Source organism: Triturus cristatus, chromosome 7 (assembly GCF_964204655.1).
Source record: "Triturus cristatus chromosome 7, aTriCri1.1, whole genome shotgun sequence".
NCBI classification, from domain to species: Eukaryota; Metazoa; Chordata; class Amphibia; order Caudata; family Salamandridae; genus Triturus; species Triturus cristatus.
The window spans coordinates 1,002,372,228-1,002,391,881 of record NC_140590.1 but is presented as its reverse complement, the minus strand read 5'-3'; the positions used below and the strand labels follow the sequence as shown (position 1 = coordinate 1,002,391,881).

The 19,654-nt window shown below is 48.4% G+C and overlaps 1 protein-coding gene and 1 long non-coding RNA gene across 2 annotated transcripts in view; one reads left to right on the top strand and one right to left on the bottom strand.

Annotated features, from left to right (window-relative positions):
* The window catches only part of LOC146810990 (uncharacterized), a 711,140-nt gene that overhangs the window by 476,659 nt on the left and 214,827 nt on the right, over positions 1–19,654 (bottom strand). The gene's annotated exons all lie outside the window — the stretch shown is intronic.
* Positions 1–19,654, top strand: part of LOC146810991 (solute carrier family 22 member 4-like) — a 381,961-nt gene that overhangs the window by 323,045 nt on the left and 39,262 nt on the right. Inside the window, exon 8 of the mRNA XM_085618044.1 lies at positions 8,567–8,749. Coding sequence (XP_085474170.1) covers positions 8,567–8,749 — 183 coding nt within the window. The remainder of the gene's footprint in view (positions 1–8,566; positions 8,750–19,654) is intronic.

Here is a 19,654-nt window from a genome sequence, read left to right as displayed (position 1 = left end):
TGAGCCGAGGTGGTACCCGTTTCCCGTTTTCGAATCGGACCTCGGGTGCCGGAGTGAGCACCGATTGAAGTTTGCGGCCTACTTCTCTCCTGACCCCGGATTCGCGTTTGGGGGAGACCCAGTGGCAAAGTGAACAACAACGGCGGGCTGGGCCTGGCGAGTCGCGTACCCCACACTTTCACTTTCACTTTCGCGCCCCCTTGCCGTTTTCGCAAGTGGGATCACGGCGCTCTTTGTGTTGGGGTGGCCTCGCTGGGAGACCCTGCCTGCCTGCCTGCTGCGGCCCGCTCTGCCGTCCTGGGGTGGCCCCCCGGAGCTCGTGGCCTTGATTGCTTGCTCTCCACTGCGTGGCTGGTGCGGGTGTGAGACCCGCGACGATGGCCACGAAGCAGGATGGGGATCGGTTAAAGGCCAAGTCAACCCGGCGTGGCGCCGCACATCAGGCCAACATCATGGACCGCTACACCCTCCCGAAGGGGTCTCCCGGCGGATCGCACAAGTCCTCTGAGTGCCCCCCGGATGCCCCGGATTTGCCCACGGATCTGTCCCTGCAAGACGTCATGAGCGCCATTGCTGAAATGAAGGCCTCGGTGGGCCAGCAGTTCGACACTTTAGCGCACAAAATCGACGCGGGCCTCATTGATGTCAACCTTGTGAGAGCTGATCTCTCCAAGACTAACGACCGGGTCGATTCTTTGGCCCACACCGCGTCGGGCCTCACGACTGAGGTGGCGGCCCTTCAAACGGAGGTGCACCGGCTCCGTCAGGCAAGTGCGCTCATGGATCGGCGCCTGGAGGACTCCGAGAGCCGGGCCCGGAGGAATAATATCCGCATCATCGGAGTGCCCGAGGGACAGGAGGAGTCGGCGGCGGATCTCTTTGTGGAGGACCTGATCACTACCCATCTCCAGCCTCGAGGACTGAGTAAATTCTTTGCCGTGGAGAGGGCCCATAGAGTTCCCGGGGGCAGACCGAAGGTTGGAGCCCCTCCGCGGCCTCTTATTGCCCGTATCTTTAACTTTCGGGACAGGGATGCGATTCTGCAAGCTTCCAGACTGCAAGGGCCGATTAAGCTGGAGAACATGGAGGTGAACTTTTATCCTGACTTCACCCAAGCGGTCCAGAAGCAGAGACTGAGTTTCCTGGGCGTCAAGCGGCGGTTTCGAGGCATGAACTTAAAATACGCCATGCTCTTCCTGGCCAGGCTGCAGGTGGAGGTGGATGGTCGCACTCACTTTTTTGACCGTCCTGAAACGGCCGGGGACTGGCTGGACACTTTGTCTGGGGGTCATGATCGGGAGGGCGGGGGGGGGCTGCGGGAGGAGACGGCCCACCGGACCGGGTCTGAGGTACTGATGCCGGGGCTCACTCCGGATGATGCTGCCACTTTCGGCCAAGCTTAGGGTCTTTTGTTTGTTGTACTCGTCTTCCCTCCTTTGGAGGCGGTGCGGGGTCTTGAGGGGGTACTCTTTCCTCCTCTAGGGGGTCTAACTAGTTCCAATTATATAGGGGCGACAGGCACACTGCAAGTTGGGGGGGCTGTCTGGGCTCATGCAGGGGTGCAGGGAGGGGGGAGTTTTGTTGGGGCGGTTGGGTTGGGGTGGGGTTTTGTTCATTTGTACCACAAGGCAAAAGTATTGTTGTGCTATTCCTAAAGTGCTCTCGGGGGGACGATTGATCGCTTTCGGCTATGATGGGGGGTAGAGGACTGAGTCTATTGTCCTGGAATGTTAATGGACTGGGGGACAGGATAAAACGGGGTGTGGTCCTGCAGTTCCTGAAACGAATTTCACCCGATATAGTTTTTCTGCAGGAGACACACCTCATTGGCAACTCCTTTCGTGCTATGAATCGACGGGGCTACCACCTTCTGGCCCATTCGGGCTTCACGTCTGGTTCAAGGGGTGTGGCCATTATGGCTAAAACCTCGCTCCCGTTGGAAGTTGATGAGGTGCTCCATGATGACAGGGGACGTTACAAGGTTCTGGTGGGTAGAATGGAGGGCAGAGTGATTGTTTTTGTTTCTGTTTATGTCCCGCCAGGGCTGCAAATGACTACTTTTGCGGATCTGGGGCGCCTCCTCCTTGGCCTTCCGGAGGGGATTCTAGTGGTTGGGGGGGATTTTAACGCTGTGGTTTCCGGAATTGAGGACCGTCACCCCCCTAGGGATCTCCCCCGTGCCCAAGCGTGGTTGTCTGGCCTCTTGGATACCTTGGGGCTGGTGGATTGTTGGCGTTTGAAACACCCTACACAGAAACAGTACACCTTTCATTCCGGGGCCCATGGCTGTCTCTCAAGGCTAGATTATGTCCTGGTGCCGGCGGCGCATGCGGGGAGGATCGGGGAGGTGCGCCATTTGGCGCGGGGTATTTCGGACCACTCCCCGCTCCTGTTGCACTTCGACATTCTCCCGAGGGGGGAGGGTAGGGTGGTCCCGATCAATCCCTGGTACCTGCGTGACCCCACCATTCGCGCAGAGTTGGTTAAATCCCTTACGCGATATTTTGACGATAATGTGGGGTCTGTGTCATCGGCGGTCTCTCTGTGGGAGGCGTTCAAGACGGTACTCCGGGGGGAGGCCCTGTCCCTTATTTCCCATTCCCGGAAGCGCGAGCGGGAGGAGGTGACCCGTGTTGAAACTGAGATAACCGAGTTGGAGGGTGACCTAGAATGGGGGGTGACGGATGACAAGTTACATGTTCTCCGACTCAAGCAGGCGGCCTATAAGGCCCTCGTCACGGAGGCGGCCAGGGACCTCAGTAGAGAGCAACAGGGGAGACTGTATGATGTGGGTGATAAGGCTGGGAAATTGATTGCGTGGCTGGATAAAAAGGAGAGAGCGAGTCGAGTTGTCCCGTCGATTGAGAAACTGGATGGTGTGTGTGTCACTGAACCGGGAGAAATTGTTGATTGCTTCGCTGAATATTTCCGTGGGGTGTATTCCCCGGTGTCCTCCCGCTCGGAAGAGGATTCCCATGCCCTGCTCAGGGATATCGCGCTGCCTTCCCTTTCGGAGGAGGACAGAGTGTCGTTGGACGCCGCCCCAACATCTGAGGAAATTGCCCTCGCCATACGTTCGGTCGCTTCCGGCAAGGCCATGGGTCCTAATGGTCTTCCTATCGAATTGTACAAGCTGCGACCGGATACGCTGGCGCCGCATCTCCGTGCTATGTTCCTCGCGGCCCGTTCGGCGGGTTCCCTCCCGCTAGACCAGCGTCTGGCTACTATCGTGGTTATTCACAAGGAGGGGAGGCCGCGGGACCGGGTCACGTCCTACAGGCCCATTTCGCTGCTGAATGCGGAACCCAAAATTCTCGCCAAGGTGTTGGCCAATCGGCTGGTTGGCGTGGTGTGCGATCTGATTCACCAGGATCAGTCCGGTTTTATCCCTCATCGCAACACTGCGCTCAACCTGCGGCGCTTGCATGGGGTGCTCGCGCGTGTCCCGTTCATACGGGAGCCGGCCATTTTGGCGTCCCTGGACGCCACTATGGCGTTTGACACACTTGAGTGGCCATATATTTGGGCGACGCTGGCGAAGTTTGGGTTTGGCCCGGGATTCATCGGTTGGGTGAAATTGTTGTATTCCGGACCGCTGGCGCAGGTGGCTGTAAACGGTAGAGTGTCGGCTCCGTTTGAGCTGGGCAGGGGCACGCGGCAGGGCTGCCCGTTATCGCCGCTCCTCTTCGCGCTTGCCTTGGAGCCCCTGGCGGAGTGGCTGCGGTGGCATCCTTCTATCCGTGGTCTCCGATGGACCCCCGAGTATGAGGACCGCGTATCTCTTTACGCTGATGATATTCTTTTGTACCTGGCTTCCACGCGTAAATCGCTGATAGTGCTGGTTGGTGTATTGCACTCATTTGGCCTCAACTCCGGCCTAGTCATCAATTGGGCTAAATCTTGTGTGTATGTCCTCTCTGGGGAGGCTCCTATCCTTCCGCGGGGTTGTCCTATCCAGATTGCCCCGCGGGGATTTAGGTACCTGGGTATCTTCATTACCCTGGACGCGGAGGCCCGGTATAAACAGAACTTGCTTCCCCCCCTCCAGCGCCTGAAGGATGATGTCGCACGTTGGAGGCGCTTGCCGCTCTCGCCGCTCGGCCGGGCGATATTGTTTAAGATGATGTCGCTGCCACGTTTCCTGTACGCCTTACAGAACACAATGGACGTTGTCCCGGCGCGCTACTTTCGTGAGGTGGAGAGTTTGCAGCGCCGCCCGTTCTGGGAGGGCAGACCGCGTATCGCCCTGGCGAAGCTGACGCTCCCGTGGTACGACGGGGGGGTTGCCCTCCCAGACATCAAGCGATATTACTGGGCCTCCCAGCTGGCTGCGATAAATCACGGCCTTTACGGGCCCGCTCTAAACCCAGCCTTTGAGATGGATAAAATGTTACTGCCGGGCGGCGACTATAATCGGGCGCTTTATTCTAGCTCGCTCGACGCACGTCTGACGGGCCCCACGCGGGTCATGGTGCGAGTGTGGCACGCGGCTAACTTGGCGATGGGGTGGAAGGATCGTTTGACCCGGGCGACGCCACTATACGCATCTGAGCGGCTGGGCTCCCTGTGGACCTCGAAGGGCTTTGAGAAGTGGGACATGATAGGCATCAGCAGGGTGGGCGATCTCTGGACGAGGGGGGGATTCAAAACGTTCGATGTGCTGCAGACGGAATTCCAGTTGCAGGACAGGGAGTACTTTCGATATATGCAGATCCGTCATGCGTTGTGCTCCGTATTCCCGGACGTTGCCTCCATCCCGGAGTACTCCCCTCTGGAGGATAGAGTGCTAGATGGGCATGTACCGGACGCCACGATTTCATTAATTTACAAAAAACTCATCAATGATCGCTCGGGACTGCTGACTGGCCTTCGTGAGGCGTGGGGGGCTGATGGATTGGAGCTGGATGACGAGGACTGGGTGTCTGCGGTGGCCTCCCCGAAAGAGGTGGCCATACCGGCTCGCCTTCGCTTCGTCCAGCTCAAGATACTCCATAGGGTCTATGTTACGGGGCCGAGTCTGATGCGTATGGGCTATGCTGTGGACGGGTTGTGTAAGCGTGGGTGTGGTTCTTTGGGGACCTTTCTCCATATATTGTGGGAATGCCCGGAGGTGGCGCGATTCTGGCGTGGTGTGCACGAGGTCTTGCAGGCAGTTACGCATGTGCCGCTGCTGCCCGAGGCGAGGAGATGTCTCCTGAATGTGTGGGAGCCAACCGACTACTCAGTGCCGCAGACGTGGTGGGTGACTCTGGGATATATGGTGGCCAAGCGTGATATTGCGCAATTGTGGGGTTCCCAGAGGTCACCGACTGTCTCGGCGTGGAAGGACAACATGGATTGGTGTATGTTTCGGGAAAAGGTGGTGTATGTTGCGAGAGGTAAGCCTGGGAAATGGGTGAAAGTGTGGGGCCCCTGGAACGCCTACCGTGGGGGAATCTGTACCCCGCCGCTGATGCCTGATCCGTCACCGGCCCCGTCTCCTTAGCCTGCTTGTCTTCCTGGTTCTGGGCATTGAGTTCACTTTGTCTCCGTCCCGACCTATCCCCCCCTTGATATTCCTGTGGATCGGTAGGCTCCCCTAGGGGAGCACATGCTATTGTTTCCGATTGTGGGTTGCCTTGTGGACTTGTTTCTTCGTTATTTATATAAAAATGAAACCGTTGTGTGGGGTCCGGATGGTGTGGCTGCCAACGCTTCTTTCAACTCCTGTGATCTCTCTTCTGCCGCAGCGTGTGTTCTACTGTTTGAATTATATGCTCTTTCTGTCTGCTAGCGGCCGGCCTGAAGGTTGTAGGCCCATCTTTGTATATCTTTTGGATTCTGTAATAAACGGTTTCAAAAAAAATAAATAAATAATGAACAACAACATTTTTGTGAGAATAAGGTTAACCTTTTCGGTGCTCATGATGGAACGGTTCCGTCATGAGCGTCGGTTGAGCTGTGCTCATGACGGAACCGTTCCGTCATGACCACGCCCGCGCAAGAAACGGTCAGCGCTGAGCGGGAATCGGCGCCGCATGGAAGAGGTTAAGCCCTTGTTATTTTTTTTTTAGCTAGCTAACATTTTTTTGATCATTAAACTTTTAGAAGCCTACTCCAAATTTACATTGTTTATACTCGCAGTGCTTAGACATTGTTAGACCTGGCACCTTGGCGTGGGTCTCCCATCCATTTTTGCTGTTGCCTCATGCATTTTTGCTGGTGTTTGATGCTTTGGGCACTTTGCCACAGTGCAAGTGCTCCCCATTGTAAATTGATGTATGAATTAGTAGTTCTATGAGTGGTTGGTTTGGTTTACATGTCAGACCCTAGTACAGTGCACCAGGAGTGCCCAGGGCTGGTAATCCAAACACTGCTGGTGGGCTTGCAGCACTGGTTGTGCCACTCACAGAACCAGCCTGTAAAAGTGTGTCTAAGGCTTGCCATTGCAGAGCCTGTGTGCAGTCTGGTACTGCCATGCTGACTGGGCAAGTGCACCCACTTGCCAGTCCCTAAACATTCCCTTTTCTTCATATCAGTCACCCCTATGGTGGGCCCAAGTGCAGGGTGCATTGTAAGTATAAGGTAGGACATGCCCTGGTGTGTGTGGCGTTTTCTAATAGTGAATTACAGCCATTTTCGTTTTTCACTATTGCAAGGCTAACTGTTCTCCATAGGCCAGAATGGGCAGATGATTATTACATCTTATAATCCAAACTGACTCAGGGAACATGGTAGAATTTCGAAATTAGTATGCCTGAACTCAGAATGATAAAATACATCTTTTAGTGAAGTTGGTTTTAACATTCTGTGTTTGAAAATACCACTTTTAGAAAGTAGGTATTTTCTTGTCTAACCATTCAAACCTGCCTCTGCTAGGCTGTGTATTCCTTGTCTGGAGTTTGAGTGACAGGGCTGGGGGATTCCAGGAGACAGGGTGAGTCAGCCCAGTTGTGAATAGAGAGATCTGCATCTAGATGGGAGGGAGGAGTTGCACCTGGGACCTGAATAGGGCTGTGCCGTCCCTCCACAATGCTGGCTCCACCTCCTGTGGTGCGTCTGATGTCTCTGCCCTGCACACTGAAAGGAAAGAAGGAGTCATGTAAACAAAGTGCTCCAGGACTGACCAGAACTGGTTTGGACTAGGCAAAGGCTCCTCTGCCCTCAGAGGACAAAGGATTTTGGGATACAAGTTGTGGGACCCTGATCCCAAGAATGTAGATCACTTTTGCAACAAGAAGAAACCTTTACTGAGGAACGGAACCTGAAGAAACTGAGGAGAGACTATCCCTAAGCTGAAGTGCTGCTTGAGGGATTGGCCTGCAGTGGTTGCCTGACTGCCAAAGAAAGGAGAAAGGACTTTGTGTGCATTTTCATTCAACTTGTGAAGGATCTCTAAGGGCTTGGAAAAGAGCTTGCCTCCTGCTGAAGTCTGAGGGACAACAGACTTCAACCACCAGCTCCCCAGAGTTCTTTGGAAGTGCCTGCTGCTGTTTTGGGCCTTCTGAGGGACTGCATGTCGCAAGGAGCTGGAAGCGTGACTCACAGAGAAGAAGCATGTCGCAGCCGCTGCGTCGCATCACTGAACAAGGGTGTCGCCGCTGTAGCTGTCGCATTCCACCACATCAAGAAAAGCGCCTCGCATCCACTGAGAAGCGTGCCGTCATCAGAGCTGCTGCCGTCGCATCACTGAACAAGGGTGTCGCTGCTGCAGCTGCCGCATTGAGCGTAAGCGTCTCGCATCATCTGAGAAGAGTGTCACCGCCAAAGCCGCTGTCGTTGCATCACTGGACAAGAGTATCGCCACTGCAGCTGACGCATCAAGTCGAGTCTTCTCGCAACATCGGAGAAGCGGGCCGCATCAGGAAGATCTTCACGTCTTTATTTCTTTGCACCGAACTTTCATTGCATCACCATCGTTGCAACACTTTTGTTGCCCTGCGTCTCGCATCTAAAAGTACATTGGCTCAAAGTGGCGCATTTAAGATCTAAAAGAGAACTAAGCTAAATTCTACCATTTTAAAGTAACAGTATTGTGGATTGTTGTCGTTTATGGTCTTGTGTTAAATCTATATAAAGAATACTTATTTTTTTATTCAAAGCCTGTGTGGTGTCCATCTGTAGTGTTGTCACTTGATTACTGTGTTCACAAATGCTTTACACATTGCCTCTCAGATAAGCCTGTCTGCTCGTGCCAAGCTCCCAAGGGGGTGAGCAGGGGTTATTTTAGGAGTGTACCTCCTTACCCTGACTAAAGGTAAGGGTCCCTATTTGTCACAAGTACCTACCTGTGCCAACTAGAGACCCCCAAATCTAACAGACATGTGTTGTAAATATGTGAATATTGTGTTCTTTTGAAATACAAGCCTGCTTGTTTAAATAAAATTGCATTTAATGGCAATGTACGTGTTGGTGATGTAACAATTGTTTGTATTCGAATGTGTTGTCTTTGATTACCTTCAAATAACTGATACCCGTTAATGATAATAGCAATATAATAAATCATGTTAAGTCTATTACAATTTGACGTTGTGTCCTGTTTTTGCATGTATAGCACACCCACTGATGCTTCTATTCTTTCTTTCAGAGCTGAGCATCCTTTCGATTGCGATGGCAATGCTGGGAAAGTTTGGCATTACTTCGGCATTTTCCATGGTTTATGTTTATACAGCTGAGCTTTACCCTACTGTAGTCAGGAACATGGGCGTTGGTGTTGGATCCATGTCCTCCCGAGTGGGAAGCGTGATTTCCCCATACTTTGTCTATCTTGGTAAGGTCTGCTTGTCTTTATATTTCGTACTGCAATATATTACCAGAAGTAGAAACGTTCTCGTTAACGAATTAACTCTACCTGGACTCTAAGAGCCCATCCATAGCGTGTGGTGCTCACTGTTGTGCTGCAAGATTATAATGTGGCTAATAATTAAGTTGCTGGTATAGAATATGTTCATAATGAGAGAGTTTCTCGTGTGGACAGCTGTAGCCAATTGCTAAACCATGTGTTGTCAAGCATGACTCAGAAAAGTATCTTGGCCTCCTTCTATCACCAAATCGTGAATGTTGAGGCCCAGAGTTACAAAGTTCTCACACAATACAGACAGCACGCAAAGTTGCTCCACTTCAGTGCTTGAGAGGCAGGGCGAAGGAAAGTGCCATATCTACTCCGATATGGCACTGTCCTGCTCTCTCACTAGCGCTAGCTAGGCCTACGCACACACTTTTGCACCGTAGTGCAAAGGTGTCTGCATTATGTATAGCATAGATTTTGTACTGGAAGTGTATCGTAGCCTTAAACATGAAAACCTTTCCTTTGCCTAGAAAAACTTTTCCCACTTTGGATGTATGCTGTGCAGTGCAACACACATGGAAAGTCAGAAAGTTTACAGAAATAAAAACATTTCTCCTTGTTAAGCCTGCCTCAAAGAAGTGTTAATTTTTGGTGCAAACCCCTATCTCCTAATATTAGTAGATAGGGCTTTGCATCAAAAACTATGATGGCTACACGGGTAAGCTAAATTCAAAATAAACATTTTCTACCAGTTTGTGTCACTTTTGTGACTCAAGCCTCGCGTAAAAGTGATTTATTCTGCCCCTTAGTTCCACAATTAAAAAGTGGACTATCAGAACAATGACCAGTGAAGAAAAAGTAAATGGGTCATTATGCGTCTGGAGGAAACGCCACTTCAGGCCCCTGCTCATCACCCTGCAGGCAGCCATTTTCCCCATCCTCTAGTCAAACTTCATGCTTATTAACTCTATCTCTCTCACACACATTTGTAAGGACAGAATCACAGCATTCCCGATTCTGTGAAGATTCAGTGATTCAATGATTTGGGGAAACCGGGATGTGAATTCGCCCCCCCCCCCCCCCATTGATGTGTTTTGAGCGCCTAAGAAGTACATCAGTGCACACAAACATTATGTACCAGACACAAATATCTGTAGTCAATGTCTGATGGCCTAGGGAAGGCGTAGGAGGATGGTTAAACTTTTTTGAGGCCTTTTTGGAGGTGAAGGCTGGATTGATATTCTCTGAGCCATGATTCTTGTTCAAATTGTCAGCTCAGCCTCTGGTCTGAATTATAAGCTCAGCCCATCAAATGACAGCATGAAGTGTGTTCAAGGTTTGAGAGAGAGAATGCACGAAGGCAAAGAGGACAGATCCCTTTGTGACGTTCCTCATGTTGAACCTCCTCCTCCTGTGGTGGGCCTTAAGGCAGCTGCCTATTGTGACTCTAATGTAGCAAACAACTTGCATTTTAGGAGTACTCTTAAAAATGTCCTTTTCGCACAGATTTATGTCTGAATATCCTTTTGATTATGGAGTCTTTTTTGCCCCTTTTGCTTACTGTGTGTTCATCCCCCTGACTGTGTCCAATTTATGTATTTTGTATTTATTTGCCCATTTAGAAACAATAACATTTCGATCAAATGCTTTACATAGCAATAATGGTAGCACGTTTGCAATGTAGAGTGGTTGACTTATTTTGCAGAAATAAAAGTGTAGGTTTAGTTCAATTTCACACCTCAATGATAATGCGTTGTATGATCTGTTTATGACAGTGTTTTACGATGTGCTTTTAATTTTATATTTGTCAATGAACTATAATGTTCGATCGCTCAATAAACTGAAACTGAATATGCCATATTTCGAGGTAAATGAACATTAAGACATGCAATATACCCATCATAGTGGGTTACTTGTCATTATTGGCCCTCACGTTTCAGCAGGTGTCATTTCAGTGCTATTGTAAATTCTTAAAGAGAATAGGTGGCACGTAAGACAGGTGGTACAGTGTTCCAATATAGTGGACGTAGGAGACAGAAGGCCAGGATCTTCCAATTGACACAAGGTGGCGTGGATGTTGGTAGAAAGTTCCGATTATTGGCCAGTAGCAGCTCCTCCACTAAGGCGGAGGAGCGTCGCATCGCTCCACTCACTGCCATAGGAAAAACTAAATGATGATAAGGTATCGCTAAAGTCATTTTATTTTCCCTATTGCTGTCAGTGGCGGGCTGGGCTGGCCAGAGCAGGGGAGGAGTGCTGGGCACTCACTAAGTGCGCATGAACTGTGTGGCCGGACCTCTTGGGCTGACCAAACAGTTCATGCGCACTGTGCATGTTTTTACCAGGCTGCATTACACAGCCTGGTCAGGAATATGCACAGGCTCCCTGTTCCAGTCTGAGCACCGATCCACGGCACTCAGTCCAATCACAATGCTGCATCGCAGTTTCGTGATTGGCTCAGGGGAGTCTGTCTGCCCAGGTGCTTCCTGCCATTAAAGGCAAGTCTTTTTTTTTTTTTAATTTAATTTCACTCAACCCTCCACCCCAATCCCCACCACCCTTGTCCCGTAGCTGCTGTTCTTGGATCTGAGCCAGGAGGTAGGGATCTTGGGGTAGGTAGGGAACAGATCATGTACAGATTTTAATACAAGTGTTAGTTTTATAAATTTCCCTGCTCTTGGTGCAAGGCGGCCACCTGAGGGGAGGATGCTGAGGTGGGGTTATGCCTCTGTAAGTTATAGAGTTCTGGTTGCAAAGTTCAGTACCTTGTATAGCTGAGCGAAGGAGTAATTGGAAAGACCGCCCAGAAGACTATGACAGACATCTAATGTACTGAATACCAGAAAGCTGATGAGATTTTCTGCTGTGTTGAACAATGAGAGGGAGCATATCTTGCATACTTTCAGTAGTTGATAATTTGCTGCTTTGGTCAGATTGGTACTGAGGTCTTCCATTTTCATGAATGGCCTAAAGTGAACCCCAAGGTCTCCGGCTGAACTGGCGACGTTTATGAAGTATGGGGAAGAAGACAGATTTAATAAGATGGGCGAGTACAGTAGATGAGAAGAGTTTATTTAGCATGAGCAATGGCAGTGCCATCCAATATTGAATGTCTCTGAGGCAGCCTGAAATGTGTATCTGAGGATGAGGCATGACAGTCAGGAAGGAGATTTGGATAACATCCATGTACATGTGATAGGAGAAGCTTAGTTAGGGTATCATGCTGGCACAGATGTGGTTCAAAGCAGTGGCAGCTGGTGATCTTGAAAGTGATCTTTGAAGGTGGTGTGGCATGATACTTGACTCGGATTACAGTGAGCGAAGCGAGTCTAACTTCCTGTAAAAGAGTTTGGGGGAGGGAGTTTCCTGGGAAGATTTCGGAAAAAAAAGTGGCACCAACAAATGCATTTCAATTTTAAAGCTCAATATTAACATACATTTGCAAAAACGACATAGGATCTGACAGGACAGTCATTACAATATATTTCAAACGCCTACACGGTGTTCCCAGGAGTTGATCCTTTTTTTGAAACATGTACTATGGGTCCCTATATATGTCAGAAAATTCTTCAATTGTGGTAGGGCCAGGATTTTGTCATGGGTGCCCCTATATGCCATTGGCGCCCCCATATGCCACGGGTGCATCCTTATGTCAAAAATGTCATACAACTTGCCACTGCCAGAATTTGTAATGTAAGGTGGATTTGTAGAGTGCTGCTTGTCACCCGTGAGAGTATTCTGGCGCAGAGTAGGTGAGTGTAGACAAGTGGGAAGGCTTGGCCTGAATATAGGCAGCCTTGATGGTCCCACAAGAAAACTAACTGAATAGCTAGGTTTACAGCTTCTGAATGAATTCAAGAAGTGAGAGGGAGGCCCTGATGTGTTGGGGGAGGCCGTTCCAGGATATGACGGCTTGGTAGGAGAATTATCAACCTCCCATGAAGGCGGGGTGTGTGTGTGTGAGAGAGAGTGATGCTGAGGAAAGTTGTGTGGTGTGTTGGTGGAAGTGAAGCTGGTAATTGAGGTATGTGGGTCCCATGTTGTGTAGTGTTTTGAATGAGAGTGTGAGAAATTTTAACTGGCAGCGCTTCCTAAGGGCGTACCAGTGAAGCTCTCCGAGGAGTGATGTGGTGTAGTTCAGCACGGGAGATCAAGGACGAGTCTGGCAGCAGCGTTTTGGATGGTTTGAAGTCTGCGAAGGAGATGGGTTGGGATGCTGGTTTAGTCTGTTGCAGTAGGCCAATCTGCTTGCGATTAGGGCCTGTGTGATGGCACGTCTGTCGTCCAGTGGGAGCAACTTGAAGATTTTATGTAACATGCGATGGATGTGGAAGCATGAGTAAGTGATGATGTTGACCTGGGACTTCATGGTGAGGTTGGTGTCCAAGATGAGGCCTAGGTTCCAAGCATGGTCTTTTGGAGTGGGTGTGGGTCCAAGATCGGCGAGCCACCAGCTGGAGTCCCAAGATGAGCTCTTATTCCCGAATATCCGCACGTGATTTTTGTCAGTGTTGTGCTTGAGGCAGTTGTCTTTCATCTAAGTAGCCATGCTGGTTATGCATTGTTTGAAGTTCGTCTTGGTGGTGATGGTGTCTTCTGAGTGGGATCAAGTGAGCTGGGTGTCATCGGTGAAGGAGATGATGTGGATTCTGTGGGATCTGATGATGTTTGCCAGCGGAGTCATGTATATGTTGAAAAGTGTGGGTCTGAGTGATGATCCCTGTGGGACTCCGGAGATGAGGTCCTTGAGTTTGGATGTGAACACTGAGAGCCTGACTCGTCATGTTCTTCGGAGAGGAAGGAAGCTATCCATTTGAGTGCTGGCCCTCGTATTCCTGCTGTGTATAGTCTAGTGATGAGTGTGTGGTTGCAGACGTTGTCGAAAGCGGGGAGAGGTCAAAGAGGATGAGGGCGGCAGTCTGTCCATGGTCGAGGATAGTGTGAATGTCATCCGTGGCTGCAATGAGGGCTGTTTCGGTGCTCTGGTTGTTTCAAAATCCTGATCGCGAGTTGTCCAGGAGTTTGTGGTGTTCGATTGTCTGTTATTGGTTTTCTCAATGACTTTGGCTGGGAAGGGGATCATCGAGATGTGTGGGTATTTGCTGAGTGCTTCAGGGTCGGCTGAGGTTTTTTTTGAGGAGGGCGGTGATTTCAGCGTGCTTCCAGCTATCTGGGAAGTTGTCTGTTTTCAGGGAGGTGTCAATGATGGGAGTGAGTGCAGCGCTGATCATGGTTCTTCCCAGGTTTTAGATATACTCCAGGCACGGATCTATGGGAGCCCCTGAATGGACTGTCTTCATTATTGCTGCAGTGTCATTAAGGATAGAGCGTTTCATTCTGTCAGTTGGTAGTCAGATGTCAGAGAGAGGCTGGCGTGTGCAAAGACCCCTTCAGAGGTCAGGGGCTGGTTCTGCCCAAGTGGAGAGAGTTCTGGACGTTTCAAAATATGCTCCCCTCTATATTGCGTCTTTTCTGTCATGCCTTATAAACATGAACAAAAATGTAAAACCTGGTGTTCACTAGGGGGAGGGCCGACTCCAGTAAACTCCGCGGCATTTGGAGTCAAAGTTTGCAGAAGTCCACGCTCCGTGGGTAAAACTTCGCAAGCTCCACCGGCAGAGCGAGGTTCACCGCCCACCCCTAGTGACAGGCTGATTAGTGTGTAACACCAACCACTGCATGTCATATCCCCAAAAATGCCCAGCAACATTTAGCAGTAACACTGTAGTGCATCAAGAAGGGGGAGGCACAAAGGCATGACAGGCCCCTGAGTCCAAGGCTGAGACTACACCAATGGTCCAACTGTGGATGATCTATTTAACTTCTGCTGCAGGTGCCTTCATGAGCCTTCGCCAGCCATCCGACAGAAGCCACTGCCTCAGGCTGATGCGCGACTCGAGTGTTGGCATTTTTTTATGAAACCAGTAGTGAACAATAGGCTGTTATTCACTTTTGGCATAATAAAAATATTGTTATAAGGTGGAACTCTTGAGACCCAGAGGGGTGATACACCACTGGTACAAAGTGACAAAAGTGGGTCAAGTACTGAGCTTTAATGGACGCCCGCTAGGAGTGCAGTAGGTATTGTCTGATGTCTTTGAGTCCCAGCTGACAAAGCTGGAGTGGTAAGAGGAAACTAGTTGTGGGAAAGGCCAGTGATGCCTACTGAGTCTATAGTCGAATGATCAACAGTGTTGAGCTCAAAAGACTGTGATGGACAACAAGTGATTGTGACGTGTAGTAGTAATGAAGTCTGATACATGCAAGAGTACTGCTTCCGTGGTGTGGAGGGTCTGGAAGCCAAACATGAAGGGGTCGAAAAGACACTGCGAGGAGCAGTAGAGTGTGAGATGATAGAAGACAAAGTGTTCCAGTATCTTTGAGAAGCAGGAGATTTGTAATACTGAGGAGCAGTTTGAGAGAGTAGGGTTTTTAAAGAGAGGTAGGAAAACCACACATTAGACATCTGTTGGGAAGTTTGATGGGGAGTGTGAGAAATTGGGTGTGGGCCATGGTCAATCAACAGCCACAATCGCTGGCAGAGCGAACCACAGAAAGTCACTAAATTAACCTGAGCCTAACCCTGGGTAGCTTGGCACAAAAAAAGCAGTCAGAACTAATTTAGAGGCAATGTGTAAATTATTTACGTAGAACACAAACCGTAATAAAGTTAAAACACAATAGAAGAAAAACTCCCACACCAGTTGAGAACAATAAACTACAGTTTAATAAATTATTTCACACCAAAAACAACAAAACACCAATCAGTAGAACTGGAGTAATGGATTTTTAGAGTTTTTAGTAAAAACTAGCATCTGAAAGAACAAAGCGACAACTGCAGACATCTAGTTGCACAAGACCGGGTCAAAGTAAAAAAATATTAGGCAGACCATGCTAGAGTGCAGGTACTGAGCTCTATGCATACACTCAGTTACGCTGCGATAAGTGTTAATTTATTTATAATTTCTGATTGTAAATGATGTAATCAGGCATATATTTTTGTTTTCCTGATGTTGATCCTGTATTATTAATGCATCGCAACGTCGTCGACCTAAAAACACTCTGACCCTCTAAATATGTTTATATGACTCTTGGGTGCAGTAGTGTTCTGTTCTACGAATAAGTGACCTTTATTGTGTACAATTATTTCACCTAATGTTCCTGTGAGGGTATCTAGGTGCTTGAGCAGGTGAGTAGGCATATGGTCCTTGCAGACTTATTCAAAGAGCCAGGTCTTCAGCTTCTTGCAGAACTCCAGAAGCAAGGATGTGTTATGGGAGGTCATTCCATGTTTTGGGTGCGATAAAGAAGAATGAGTAGTCTCCTACTCTACGTTTGTGGATGCGGGGTGTGTACAAGTTACAGTGAGGCTGAACATAGGTGTCTGACAGGATTGTGGAAGTGTATGAAGCTGTTCAGGTATGCTGATCCAGTGTTGTGTAAGGCTTTGTAGGTGTGCATGAGGAGTTTGAACTAGCTGTGTTTGTGAATGAGGAGCTAGTAGAGCTCTCTGAGGCGAGATAAGATGTGGTAATGGTGTGGGAGGTTGACAGTGAGTCTTGTAGTGGCGTTCTGGATGGTCTGAAGTCTGTGCAGGAGTTGCTGGGGATACTGGCATATAGTGCATTGCCGTGGTCAAGTCTGCTTGTGATAAGAGCTTGCGTAATGGTACGTCTGATGTTCTGTGGCAGCCCATTGAAGATTTTTGGCAGCATTAAAGGATGTGGAAGCAGGCGTAGCTCACTGCATTGACTTGCACCATCACGTTGAGCTTGTTGTCCAGGATTTCTACAGATTTCTGGTGTGGTTGTTGGGTGTTTGGGTTGGTCCTAGTTCTGACGGCCACCAGGTGGCATTCCGCAGAGAGTTTTCAAAAAACAGTACTTGTTTCTTGCTACAGTTAAGCTTCGATCAGTTGGTTCTCATCCATTTTGCCACCATGGTCAGGCAGTTGGTGAAGTTTGTCCCTTTGTGTGTCAGGGAGAGGATGAGTTGAGTGCCATTTGCATACGAGTTGATGGTGTTGCCTTGGGATCAAATGGTGTTGGCGAGTGGTGTCATGTAGACATTGACCAGGCTGAGGCTGAGGGATGATCCTTTTAGGACTCTGCAAATTAGATTCTTGGACTCCGACGTGAAGGGTGGCAGTCTGACTCTTTGGCTTCTTCCCATGTGAAAGGATCAGAACCAGTTGAGTGCTCGTCCTTGGATGCCAATCTCCTGGAGACTTCTGATGAGTGTGTTGTGGGCGACTGTGTCAAATGCTGCAGAGACGTCAAGCAGGATGAGGGTTGCTGTTTCTCCTCAGTCCAGAATAGTCCTGATGTTGTTGGTGGCTGCGCTTAATGTAGTTTCTTGTCTGTAATTCTTTCTGAAGCCTGATTGATTGTTGTCCAGTAGATGGTGGAGCTCAAGGTGGTTTGTGAGTTGTTAGCTAATGGTCTACTCTATCACTTTAGCTTGGTAGGGAAGCAGGGACAAAGGATGGAAGTTGGCCAGTTGGGTCGGCTGAGGGTTTCTTGATGAGTATGTTGACTGTTGCATGCTTCCAATCATTTGAGCAGGTGGCAGAGGTGATGGAGGTGTTGATGATGTGGGTGAGAGCTTTGCTGATTGGTGATGCGCCGTGGTTGTAGATGTGGTGGGGGCATGGATCTGTTGAGACCCCTGAGTGGATGGTCCCAACTTCTTGAGACAAATTGCTACACTTAGGTGTCTTCATTCATAGTGCATGTTGCCACTCAGCCTCCTGATGAATGAAGAAGTTAATGTTGAATACTTTCCATTTTGAATAATTTCACCTGTGCTCTGTGTTATTTATATATATATATATATATATATATATATATATATATATATATATATATATATATATATATATATATTTATATATATATATACACACATATATATATATATATATATATACACTGAAAAAACCATAGGTTTCACACATGTTATAGTTAGCTGGAAATTTTACTGATAAAAAACCAATGAAATTCCCCCGTTATAGTTACTGTAGGCAACTATAACTCACGCGACCGTAATCCTCTGCTGATGCTAATACTGTATTTAGACACTTATTTGCCCATGTCTTCTTCCATTAAATTTTAGCTATACATATATTACAAATTTTTTTTTTTCATAAAAACACATATGTCATCAGCAGAGGATTACGGTCGCGTGAGTTATAGTTGCCTACAGTAACTATAACGGGGGAATTTCATTGGTTTTTTATCAGTAAAATTTCCAGCTAACTATAACATGTGTGAAACCTATGGTTTTTTCAGTGAATTAGCAAGGTTTTTTAAATGCTAATTCCTAACTATAACGTGTGTGAAACCTATGGTTTTTTCAGTGAATTTGTACGGTTTTTTAAATGCAAAGTTACTTTACGCCATTCGTGGCGTGCGTACCCACTTAACGCAGTTCGTTCCGTGCGCGCACGGTGCGCTTCGCGCACGGTGCGCGCACAGTGAGCACGCGGTGCGCGAAGCCCACTTTACGCAGTTAGTGCCGTACACGCAAGGTGGGCACGCAGTGCGCTACGCGCACCGCGTGCCCACGTTACGCACCGTGCGCACATGGAGGACATATTATGCGCTTCCTTGTGATAGGTAATCTGTTAAATTTAATTTGTAAGTGATGACAATAATATGCCATGCACAGAGTGTGTTTTTTTTTAAAATTTTTTTTTTATATTTTTTAGCGTAAGCGCACGGTACGCGTACGGTAAGCGTAATCGGCGAAATTTTCAAAGAATAAAAATTTACCGTTTTTGGCCTTGGGGGATCTTTGAGGACTCAACTAACATGGCTATGTGCATGGGCGCTGTCTAAACAGCCCCTTTATATGTTTTTTGCCTTTGTTTACAGCCCCTCCCTCACAGTGCGAGAGAGAAAATGGCGGCCGCCGCTTCCTGGTTTCGACCGATTCGAATGTTTACTTAGATGTAACAGCCAATCAGAATCGCGCTCGCGCACGTCACCGTACGCGTACGGTAAGCGTACCGTAAGCGCACCGTAAGCTGGCTCAGATATATATATTGATTTAAAGGCTATTTTCTCAGAATCTACTGAACAGATTTACACCAAACCAACAAAAGGCACTTCCTTGACCTGAGGACTACCTCTCTGCCAAATTTCAAGTAATTCTGTTCAGACGTTCGGGCTGTAGCTGTGTCTAAAGGTCCTATGGAAAAATGCATGGGAAAAACGCGTTTTGGGACCCCCCTTTTATCTCAGCCCCCGCTTGACGAATCCCCCCGAGACTTTCAGGGTAGGAGCGGAGCGTAGCGCCCCACCTATTTTGAAACATTTGCGAGGATTCGTCAACCGGCGCCAAAGTTATTCAAAATAGAATGTTGAGGATTTCCTATGGAAACGTGGTCCTAACTATAACTACCTACTGGCGACCGCCAGTAGGTAATATATATATATATATATACATATATATATATATATATATATATATACACACATATATATATATATATATATATATTCACTGAAAAAACCATAGGTTTCAGGCACGTTATAGTTAGGAATTAGCATTTAAAAAACTTTAGAAATTCACTGAAAAAAACATAGGTTTCAGGGGCGTTCTAGTTAGCTGGACATTTCCCTCGTACAAAACCCTAGAAATTCCCCGGTTATAGTTAGTTCTGCTAACTATAACTCGCGCCCCCGCAATGCACTGCTGATGACGTCACATATTACATCACTCATGACATGGTCAGTGACATCACTGATGACATCACTGATGACATCTCAAATGACATCACTGATGACGTCATCCATGTGATAAATTAGTGCATCTTCTCACACCCTAATATAACCTTTGATACACCGACTCAAAATTTCAAACGGCCATTTTGACAACCATAGA